General features: G+C 45.3%; 1 protein-coding gene across 1 annotated transcript in view; it reads left to right on the forward strand.

Moving 5' to 3' along the window:
* Nucleotides 1–12,500, forward strand: part of dnah9 (dynein, axonemal, heavy chain 9) — a gene marked incomplete at its 5' end in the record, with an annotated part of 119,007 nt that overhangs the window by 103,518 nt on the left and 2,989 nt on the right. The window contains 3 exons of the mRNA XM_081391983.1: nt 5,446–5,616; nt 7,220–7,402; nt 10,068–10,457. Of these exons, the coding sequence (XP_081248109.1) occupies nt 5,446–5,616; nt 7,220–7,402; nt 10,068–10,457 (744 nt within the window). The remainder of the gene's footprint in view (nt 1–5,445; nt 5,617–7,219; nt 7,403–10,067; nt 10,458–12,500) is intronic.

Below are 12,500 nucleotides of genomic sequence, written 5' to 3' on the forward strand. Positions count from 1 at the left end.
TGTCTGCGTCAGCAGGTCCCTCCTGATGGGGATCTCCCATGGAGGGCCGTCCAGGAGCGATATTATGTCTGAGAACTAGAGTGCGGATCGGGCCGAATTTTTCTGTCCGAGCCCGGCCCGCGTCCGACAGAGCAGTAACCGAACCCGACCCGAGCCCGACAGGCATAAAGATATTTATGTCCGAGCCCGACCCGAGACCGACAGTTAAAATCCCATTTTTTTCTCATACTAATGACACATATACGTTTGTTTGTGTGGAAAGCCCGCTTTTATTAAGCAACTGTAGGAAGGCATTCGGAAATGTCAACAGGATGAGTGCATCAGCGCGCACGGAGAAACAAGCGCACTTAACATAGGCGCGCATGCACGTGTTTGGTTGTCACGGCTACATAAACAAATTTGAAATTTGCGCACACAGGAAGACAGATGTTATGGTAAAATTTTACATGCATTTTTAATCACAAAAATGAACGTTTGCATCAAATGAAAGCATCAGGCACATTGGCTAACGTTACCTACATAATAAGCTGTTTTAAATTTAAAATGTTCAATGCCTTATCGCGCTGATGTGACCGAGCCCGACCCGAACCCGAACATAATTTCTAAATATCTGTCCGAACCCGGCCCGGCCCGTCGGGCTCGGGTCGGGTATCCATCCTCTACTGAGAACCATACTCAGGCCAGCCACAATGGGGCTACTAGCAGTAGACAGACCCCATCGCAACGGACCCTCTGCAGATTTCTCCCAGGAGCGATCGGGGGAAATGCGTACAGACGCCGCCTCGGCCACACCTGCACCAGCGGGGCTGGATGCATGAGGGAGAACCACAGTGGACAGTGTGTTGCCTCTTGAGACGCGAACAGATTCACTTCCACTGGGCCGAAACTCTTGCATATCGACTCCACCGCCTCATAGAGGGCATGATCTACGACCCCCCTGATGATTTAGATAGGACACCACTGACATATTGTCTGTTCTCACAAGAACGTGGTGACCATTGAGGTCTGGCAGGAAACTCGTCAGAGCTCGGAAAACCGCCAGCATTTCCAGGCAATTTATGTGCCAGGAAGAATGATGGTCCTGCCTTTGACTTCTCGCAAAGCCCCAGCCCGTGAGGGAGGCGTCTGTTGAAACGGCTTTCCGGTGAAATAACGCTCCCAGCACAGGGCCTTGGGACAGGAACCAAGGTTTCTTCCACATAGATAGGGAACGACAGCATCTGCGCGTAACCCTGATCATGTGGAATGGGTACCTCAGGCAAAACCCCTTGGTTTTCAACCACCACTGTAGCGCTCTCATGTGCTGCAGGCAGGCCTGCCCACAGAAATGACTGGGCCCCTGAAAAGGTCCAGTGAATGCCCCCCCCCCCCCCCCCCCAATCTGCTATCGGCTACTCATATCATGCGTGTGCTCTCTCTCTCTCTCCAACATTAACACATACATTTAACTGAGAGAGACTCAGGCGCAACTACCCAGTGTCAGAAGGGTATGCAGCAACAATTGTGCCTCCCCCCCCCCCAAAAAAAACAACAACAACAAAAAAAACAGCAAATAAATAAATAAATAAGTGTGCCATGTAATGAGTGATTAGGAACGAGTGAGAGTTAATAGATGAAATAAGTAAAAAAAAAATGTAATTTATTAATACAATTGAAGTATACTCCACAGTGATGAATCAAAAAATGTATATATTATATAGAACCTGCATTGCCATAGCATTACCTGTGTTTCTTACAGGATTTTTGGTAAAGCTGTGGTGAGTGGACCTCTGTACCTCTAGGGGGGTTGGGGGGCATGCCCCCCGTAAGAAAATTTTGTGCTTTTTAATGTTAAATTCATCAATCTGGTGCACTTTGAGAGTTCAAAATTAAAAACTCCAACCCATATTCAGTGTGCAAATTAAAAATTAAAACCTCTTTCAGTTACAGTGTCTGTCTACATTACACTACTACATAATAATAGTTATAATATTAATCCCATGATATAATAGCCATATATTGTAAAACAAATGCACTGAAAAATAAAGGAAACTTTCATAATTAGTGTTGTACTAATTTCTATACTTGAAAGAGTATGTTTCTATACTTCACATTAAAGATGTGATTGGGCCAGCCCAGTGACCGTCAAGAAAAGAACCAATGTCCCGCTGATCTACGTGTTTCATGGGCCGGAGTTTCAGGAAAAAAACTAACGCTGACTTTTTTTGACCAATGCATTACACCGACACTAACCCAGCGCCGCCGATTAAGCAAAACAAAACAAAACAAAACAAATGTACGTGTTTTATGGGCCGTTAAGACAAAAAAGAAAAAAAGTATGAGATGCATCGGCCCATAAAGTCGGCCCACTGGGAATCTCCCGGTAGTCCCGATGGCCAGTAGCCTACATGCCTGGACGTCACACTTTAAATCTGTTGCCTTTCACCATCCACTTTTTTAGCTGCTGTCGCATCAATTGACATGCCATCTCCCATCTTTCTTTTTCTATTTTTAACCCCCGCCTTTTTGCTTTATCCATCTTTTTCGACGGCAACTCACTACTCGTACCTGCTGCTCGCTCAACGCTCACGGCGCCCGCGCGCGCTCGCGATATTAAGTACAACAAAAAATAGCTCAGACCATTTTCAGGAAAGGGGTGTTTCATTATGACACAGGCTACATTTTACTCAAGCAACATTAAATAAAATGCGTTTTTTTCTCACTTTCAACAATTAATGGTGCTATTTTGGTTCAAAATAAAATATGGTAACCTTTGCTTATATTTAGGATGAACATAATTATAGCTGGACTGCATGGGCCCCCCCTAGCGGCTGGGCCCCAGAAAACGTTCCCCTTTATCCCCCCTTATGGACGGCCCTGGCTGCAGGCCAAAAGGTATCACGTTGGACGCTGCTGCCATGAGCCCTAACACACTCTTTTTTGAAAATGTTTTACAGTTATGGCTTGGCCTAGCTTTTTCCTGGTCACCGTGGCCAGGATGGACTCGATCCGTGCATCGTAACCGAGTCCCTCACCACCCCCAGGAACATTGTTCTCTGGGCAGGTGCCAACACACTTTCCTTTGTGTTGAGTCTCAACCCCAAGCTCTGGATGTGGGCAAGGATGACATCTCAATGCCAAACTGCCAGCTCCTGCGACTGGGCCAGAATAAGCCAGTCGTCGATGTGATTTAGCACCCAGATACCCTGAAGCCTCAGCGGAGCTAGAGCTGCATCCATGCATTTGGTGAAAGTGCGAGGGGAGAGAGCTAGGCCAAACGGAAGAACCCGATAATGGTATGCTTCGCCCCCGAAAGCGAACCTCAGGAACCTCCTGTGAGATTGAAGGATGGATATGTGGAAGCAAGCGTCCTTAAGATCTATCTTGATAAACCAGATTGGATCTGATATCTTGAACCTGAATTTCCTCAGAGACCGGTTCAGATGTCTTAGATCTAAAATTGGACGCAACCCTCCATCCTTCTTTGGAACTATGAAGTACCGGCTGTAGAACCTGGACTCCATGTCTGGTAGAGGAACATGTTCTATAAGTCTCACATAAGTTAGGACCTCTTTCCCGTTGCCTTCCTGGCCTGAAGGGCGGTCCTCAGATCTGTCTTCTCAGAAGGCTCAGAGTCCCAAGCTCTCTGAGGGGGACCTCTAGAAGCGAAGCTCTCCTTTTGGCCCTGCCGGTATGAGGAGCTCGATGATGGCTGAGGCTGCCCTCTGGTGGCAGCCTTTTTGGACCTTGAACAGAGAGGGAGATACTGCCTGAATGCGGCGGATTGTTTTTCCGTCTTCTGGACCCTGTCGACGACTGCATTAACGGCGTCGCCGAACAGGCCAGTAGGCGAGATGGGGGCATCAAGGAGGAAGGCCCTGTCCTTCTCCCTGATGCCCGACAGATTCACAGTCACAGATGCCTCTCCGTGGTTACCAGTGCTGCCATGGAGCGACCAATGGGATCTGAGCTATTAGATGAGGACCAAGAAAGTGCCGAAGCAGTCTCGATCTCTCTGCTAGCTCTCTCTGCGAGCCCCACGATCTGATCGGACTTGAACCGCGGGGAGCGCCAGCCTGGGCAGCTTCATCAAATATAGCCAGGCGGGAGCAGTACACACACATCTCATGTGTGTCCCCACCCGTGATAAAGCGAGGGTAGGGATGAACACACTTCTTTAACTACTCACTTGCCCATTTCGATATATTATTTATTTCACAGACAGCACCAAATTGACAGATAAACAACAGAGAGCGCTTGCTGAAGAGCGAAAGCTAATGCTGTGGTGTGCCGGCGTCCTTTTGTAGCTTCCGTGAATGCCGTCACACGCTACGTCATCACGCAATGCGTGGATTGGATTGAGTTTCATTCATACTTCAGACGCGCTACGCCAAGAGGCGTTCCCCATAGTGTCGTCATCGACGCAGTGCCTCGAAAGGAAACCTGACATGCTTTAACCAGCTAGTCAGTGATCATCAGCTTCACTGTATGATAATAACTCCTATTCTGTTCCAAAAGCCTTGCGAGTTTGGAGCTGCATGATGGTGAGTACCGAGTGATGTCAGAGTCACCTGATTCAAGGAGGATTATCTGTGGAAGTGTGACCCGACTGGACTGATCCTATTTAGCCTGTGAATGCATGAATTCTACCACAGCGTTTTAGAGTTTTTTTCAAAGCACGTTCCTCTCTTCATGCATCTTCTGCATGTGTCTAAAGCCCAGCTAATTAATTAAGACTCATTTCTGTCTGATAAATTCAGGTCTCTGGGATGCTGGTCATGCATGGGGAATATTTCGGCTCTCACGGCAGAGGCCTACATGCTAGATTTCATCATTAGGGTGTTGTGTTTGTGTTTCTTGTGTGCGTGTGTGTAGTGTTGTGTTTGTGTTTCTTGTGTGCGTGTGTGTGTGTAAGTAGTCAGGATGCCTGCAGTGTTCCTGAGGCTCAGTCTCTGTCATCGGCTCCGCTTTAGAAGCATCACAGCAGACGAGAGACCCAGTGGACTCACTCAAGCTCACTCCTTCTGTCTAATGATGATCAGGGAACAGTTCTCAGAACTTTAGCTTACGCTCTGATAAGGAAATGTTCTTCTAGTAATATCAATTGAACATTTGTTCAAAGTTATCTGGTCTTTAATAATGTTCTCAAAACATCAGCACAAAAACATTATTTATACATCATTCATGGAGTGTTTTTACCTGAAACGTTTTAGTTGGAGTTCGTCTAACGTTTTTTAAATGTTGCTACTTATTTCAGAACGTTCACAGAGAACATTTAAAAATAACATTCCCATAATGTTTGAAGAATGATACAATGGAATGTTCCCTTAGCATTTACATAACCAATCCTCTTTTTTTACATTTAATAAACTACATGTTTTGAACGTTCAAACATATTTTTGTGAGTTGGATTATGCGAGTCCCATGGCTCATCAGGACTCAGGACTCTCTCTGGATGTGTTTCAGTACATCGATGCAGCTCTCCCGGCCGAGTCCCCGTACCTGTACGGCCTGCACCCGAACGCAGAGATCGGGTTCCTCACGCAGACCTCGGAGAAGCTCTTCAGAACCGTGCTGGAGATGCAGCCCAGAGACGGCGGATCCGGAGAGGGGGCGTCCGGCTCGCGCGACGACAAGGTTCTGGACTCAATACTGTATATAAGACACACTCACACCTAAAGCTCTTCCCACATTATTTAGTACATTATTAGGTTTAATTCAGCATCTCAATGGAAAAAAGTGTGTTAATGCACCTGTATTGACCTTACTCAGGGATATTATAGCAGCTGTTTCCAGAATGAGGACGAGCACATCTCTGCCTAGTTCAGTGTACAGTCAAACCAAACATTATTCAGACACCAGAGATATCATTTTTGATATTGTTTTTCACTAGTGTGATCAGGACAATATAGTTCATTTATGTAAGTGAGGAGAGCAAAATAAAGTAAACTGTGACATATTATACCCAAAAATTCTTCATACAGTGACTACCAGTGACATTTATAAACATTTGGGACCAGAACTGATTGGGACACTTTGAGCTGATCATGTTTTGCTGAAGTGTGTTGTCTTTAATTGCTAATGCTCTTTTTACACACACACTGAACACAATGAAGCATTGCTTGGTGATTGGTTGAGCTAAACTGGTATTATCTAATTGTGTAGTTAAATTTAACAGCTGACTGATATTCAACATAATTCATGTGTGAGACAGTCTAACAGAAGGACGGACAAAACCAGTCAAATATCAACTGAGTTCTGCTCATATTTTATTACCATTTTCTAAACTATAGCGAATAAACTGATAATGTTGAAGGTTTCTGAATACATTTTGGTTTGACTGTATGTGTTTTACATTTAACCTCATTAAACTCCCAGAAAGGGTGGCGGTGATCCTGAGACAGACACTGAAAGGTCCTCGTGTCTGAGAGGGGAAAGTCGCTGGTTGGAGGCCTCTGACATTTAAACCATTAGATATGAGAGCCGTGTAAGAGTGCTTGAATGCATTATGACAGCTGACCTTTTTAAGTTAAGAGATTGGGATTTGTAAGCAATGACTCCTTTGCATTAACTCCTCATGTATCTGACAAAGACTAATAGATCTACTGAGAGGAATGTGATTAAATGGCCCAGTTTCACATCCACATGCTGTGATTGAAAACATTCACTCGTTCCTCATGTCCTGTAATTCAGACGCTGATGGGAATGGAAACAACTTCATCACATGCATGTGCTTTCTTGTATATGCCTTACTTTAAAAATCAATTCCTTAAAGTCTTTGTGCACATCCTACTTTGTTAGCTTGTCATGTTTAATATGTTTAATGATTATTATTATTGTTATTATTATTATTAAGTAGTATATTGAAACCCTACCATCCAAACTGTGTTTCTGTGCTCATCCGCCCCTAAAGCAGTGACAGCGTCATCAATAACATTATTAGATGAGTCCATTTCCTGATTGAATATTTGAATCATCCTCCAAATGATCATTTCCTCTGTGTACAGTGTTCTGATTCACCAATAATCATACCTCAGCAAATGATCAGTCAAGGAAGATGAAACGCTTGGCTTTAGCCGAGCTAATGGAAAAATGACCACAATTACTGATTAACATTCTGTATCATTTTTGGCCTGTTGTATTTTAATTGATGGATGACCTAACAAACAATTAAAGACTTTCACCATGGAGATATAAGTATTTATTTCTGACTTCACCTGGCGTGTGTTTGTGTGTCCAGGTTAAAGCCGTGCTTGATGAGATTCTGGAGAAGCTTCCGGAAGAGTTCAACATGGCTGAGATGATGGGGAAGGTGGAGGAGAGAACGCCGTATATTGTTGTGGCCGTCCAGGAGTGTGAGCGCATGAACGTCCTCACGCAAGAGATCAAACGCTCTCTGAAGGAGCTCAGTCTGGGCCTGAAGGTTAGACACACACACACACACACACACACACACACACACATTCTTGTACATCTATTTTTGTGAGGACCTTCATTGACACAATGTAATCTCTAGCCGCTTACCCTAACCTTACCCATCACAACTGCCTGACCCGACCCCTGACCCTAAACCGACCCTTGACCTCATTATAACCTGATCCCTAAAACCAAGTCTTGACCCTCAAACAGGCCTTTAAAGGCTCTCAGAAACTGAGGACCGGCCAACATGTCCTCACTTTACTCTCTTAGTTCTCACTCCGATGGTCTAAAACTCAAACTGGTCCTCACAAAGATAGTTTTACACACACGCACACACACACGCACACAGACACGCACACACACTCACACCTGTAATACTCTGAAACCTTTTGTCTGCTGCTTTAGGGATCTCATCACCACATCTAATGCTGAATGATTAAATCTGATATGCAGTCAGTTATTGCTTTCTTCGCACAGCGTCTTTCTGCCGCTTGGTAACAGGAGAAATTAAATCGCTAGGCGAGAGATCGTGTTGCTCTTTTCAGACCTATTTTAACTGCATTAAATCCCTGAACAAAGTAAAGACGACTATTAAAGGGATACTTCACCTCTGGGAAGATGAATGTGTATTTAAAATAGGTCATTTAAGTAGAAGAAATGTGGAGAAATTTTTGAATTTGGAGCTTTCTAGACAGAGAAAAGCCAGAAAATGTATTTTTGGCTTATGTGGATGAAAGACAACAACTCCCAGAATGCACTTGCTTCGCTGCCTTAGGAGGCCACGCCTACCGGTTAGAGAGCACAGTTGAAAACAACAAGGCTAGCCTAAGTAAGTGATGAGTTTGCCAGGGATTTAGAGACCCAAAATGTCCGGGATCCGGCTTTAGCGTTCTACAGTCGCCATTCATCATGTTTACTGTGGCGAGCAGGACGAGGCTGACGGCCGCGGGAGAACGGCGCGAGGCCGGTGGCTTCATACTGAGACGCGCCGGGTCTCGCATCTCTCACGGAGGAGCGGGAATTTTCTTAGCAATGTTAAAACGCACATCAACCGATTACTTGTTTAGCGTTCATGTAAACACTACAGTCAGATTCACCGATCGGAATTAATTCAGTTAACGTTAGATTGAAACGAGAGGTGTGCATGGAAACAATGAATGGCGACCGCAGAACGCAAAAGCCGAATCCTGGACATTTTTAACAGTCTCGCCTGCCGGACAAGTCCGGGAAAAGGAAGATGGTAACCCCTACTTACTCAGCTTTCTCCTATTATTCAGCTTTCTCCACAGAACAAGAGCATGCTAGCTTAGCTTCCAAAGAAAGTTGGCTGACACTGTGTACATTCTGTGAGTGAGATCCCTCCCTCTATGGGCGGGTTGAAAACATGCGGAACAACGCCTTCTACTGGCTGTAGTCTTTAGCCTCTGGACAGAAAATCCTCCGATGACGCAAAATGACGATTTTTGCGTCATCGGAGGACTTTTTCCAGACAAAAAATACATAAATCTCTTGTCTCAGGGGGATATGAGGGGGGAAAGCATGGTAATTCGAAAATACTACAGGTTTTCTACTAATACAAAGCTTAATGCTAAATCCTGAAGTAACCCTTTAACTAGTGAAGGATTTTGGCCTTGGCAGAATACGGTTTGATTTAACAATTACTGAGATGATTTTCCTTTCTGTGTCGAGCCTCTGTACACAACCACCTTCTCAGATGACTGAAGTCCTTTACTAACAAGACAAAACATTCAAGCTATCAAAATTATGCACATTCCTTGACACATTGCACTGTGGGAAATATTATAATGTTAAAAACGATGCATGGAAGAGACGGCAATCTGACAGTGAGATTTTTAGAGAATAAACACTTTTTACTTGCATCTTTGTTCTTGCTTCGTATGTCTTTATATGCAGCTGTGACTTTTTCATTAAAGACAATCCTGTTATATTCCTGGATGGAGAGTTTTAGTCTGATATCGTCGTGAAGAATCACAATTGAATTCTTGAAAATGAAAAATGTAACACTTTAAAACTGAGCAGCAAAATCATTTCAAAGGCAACGTCTGTTTGTTTACATTAACCCCGAACCTTTGTGATGATTGAGTGATCAGAAACAACATCCGTAATTTCGGGACCTCAAGGAATAAAAATATGATTAGATGACCGCATTAATAGTGTTCTTCAGTTGAATCATTGCACAGGCTCGCATCTGTTAAATCTACTTTAGATGACGAGCAGAACGCTGTTATCAACATAAACACTAGAAGATTATCTCGGGAAGGCTACGCTGGGATGATTTGTTTACCTGGAAATAATCAGTTCATTTGTTATAATTTCTTTTTAACATTTAAATTCAGCTGCACTGGAACCTGTTTCAGGGAGTGTGTTCTCGAGGCCCAAACACTGCTGTCGTGATGAGGGTTTCTGTTAAACGGTGTCGTGTTAGCGGCCGCTAAGTTAATAACTAATGATCTTTACAACGGAAGTGAATCAATCAAAACTAACTTTAGCTGGACAATAACTTTATTCTAGATCTGCGTAAAGTCTAAACAATCTCTGTTACTGTAATCTCCTGTTATCGCTGTAACGCTGCTTGTAAACGATCTATATTGTTAAAGCGCTGTATAAAGGAAGGAGACTCGACTCACTGCCTGACGTTCCTCTCACAGGGCGAGCTCACGATGACCACCGACATGGAGAACCTCCAGAACGCGGTGTACCTGGACCAGGTGCCGGACTCCTGGACCAAGCGGGCGTACCCGTCCATGTGTGGCCTGGCCATCTGGTTCGTGGACCTGCTGACCCGCATCCGCGAGCTGGAGGCCTGGACCTCGGACTTCAGTCTGCCGGCGGTGGTGTGGCTCGCTGGCTTCTTCAACCCGCAGTCCTTCCTCACGGCCATCATGCAGTCCATGGCCCGGCGCAACGAGTGGCCTCTGGACCGCATGAGCCTGCAGTGTGACGTCACCAAGAAGAGCCGAGAGGAGTTCAGCGCGCCGCCCAGAGAGGGAGCCTACATCCACGGGCTCTTCATGGAGGGAGCGCGCTGGGAAGCACAGGTACGGGCTCTGTCTCTCGCACTGGGAACCACAGGTACTGGCTCTCTCTCACACTGGGAACCACAGGCACTGGCTCTCTCTCGCACTGGGAACCACAGGCACTGGCTCTCTCTCGCACTGGGAACCACAGGCACTGGCTCTCTCTCGCACTGGGAACCACAGGTACTGGCTCTCTCTCACACTGGGAACCACAGGTACTGGCTCTCTCTCACACTGGGAACCACAGGCACTGGCTCTCTCTCGCACTGGGAACCACAGGCACTGGCTCTCTCTCGCACTGGGAACCACAGGCACTGGCTTAGTCTCTGGATCAGGGCCACACTCACCTGGTTCTGTGTTGAGAAGCAAGTTTGCGTTCTAGATCTAAGTGTTGATTGTAAAATGAGGGAGTGATAAAGCTATCGCCACCATGCTAGCTAGTGAAGATGTGCTTATAACCGGGATATTAATATCGCCCACTTAATATACAGCTGTGTGTGATTCAGAAACTTTTTACATTACAAGAAAAAAAAATAATTTCGAAAATGCTTTTAATGCAAAAAAATATATAATTATGGAAGCTTATGGATAGCAATATTCAATTTGAAATGTAATATGCAAAATGGCAATGCATTTCTGTATTTAAATGTACATTTTCCAGACTATGTGCAATGTTTGGAGCAAAATGATAATTCAAATCCAATAATTCATTTACATTAGCTATTTCCTACACCAGTTTTAACAGATAATTTAAACATATTTTAATTTTTAATAAGTTGCAAAAATGTAAATTAAAATGTATTACAGTAACGATTAGATATGTTTAACATGTTCAAGCAAAACGTAGATGAGAAGATAGCAAACTGAAGCACTTATGAGTATATTCATGTATTTGTAAGATTTACTGGCTTAAATTCACACTGACTTCATTGCTATGAAAAATGAAAAGTGAGTTTTAAAGACAGCAGTTTGAAGAGTGACTGAGCTCACTGAACACCAGGGTTAGGATGTGCGTACACCTGTAGTGCTTCACCTGAGGCTCCAGCCGAGGCTTTAGTGGCAGCAGCTGATGTTCACGAGCGTTCCCTTCATTCCCCTGATGTTCACGAGCGTTCCCTTCATTCCCCTGATGTTCACGAGCGTTCCCTTCATTCCCCTGATGTTCACGAGCGTTCCCTTCATTCCCCTGATGATCACGAGCGTTCCCTTCATTCCCCTGATGTTCACGAGCGTTCCCTTCATTCCCCTGATGTTCACGAGCGTTCCCTTCATTCCCCTGATGATCGCGAGCGTTCCCTTCATTCCCCTGATGATCACGAGCGTTCCCTTCATTCCCCTGATGTTCACGAGCGTTCCCTTCATTCCCCTGATGTTCACGAGCGTTCCCTTCATTCCCCTGATGATCGCGAGCGTTCCCTTCATTCCCCTGATGTTCACGAGCGTTCCCTTCATTCCCCTGATGTTCACGAGCGTTCCCTTCATTCCCCTGATGTTCACGAGCGTTCCCTTCATTCCCCTGATGTTCACGAGCGTTCCCTTCATTCCCCTGATGATCACGAGCGTTCCCTTCATTCCCCTGATGTTCACGAGCGTTCCCTTCATTCCCCTGATGTTCACGAGCGTTCCCTTCATTCCCCTGATGTTCACGAGCGTTCCCTTCATTCCCCTGATGTTCACGAGCGTTCCCTTCATTCCCCTGATGTTCACGAGCGTTCCCTTCATTCCCCTGATGATCACGAGCGTTCCCTTCATTCCCCTGATGATCACGAGCCCTGATGTTCACGAGCGTTCCCTTCATTCCCCTGATGTTCACGAGCGTTCCCTTCATTCCCCTGATGATCACGAGCGTTCCCTTCATTCCCCTGATGTTCACGAGCGTTCCCTTCATTCCCCTGATGATCACGAGCGTTCCCTTCATTCCCCTGATGTTCACGAGCGTTCCCTTCATTCCCCTGATGTTCACGAGCCCTGATGTTCACGAGCGTTCCCTTCATTCCCCTGATGTTCACGAGCGTTCCCTTCATTCCCCTGATGTTCACGAGCGTTCCCTTCATTCCCCTGATG

This window comes from Scardinius erythrophthalmus (assembly GCF_964197995.2).
Source record: "Scardinius erythrophthalmus genome assembly, chromosome: 18".
Lineage (NCBI taxonomy): Eukaryota > Metazoa > Chordata > Actinopteri > Cypriniformes > Leuciscidae > Scardinius > Scardinius erythrophthalmus.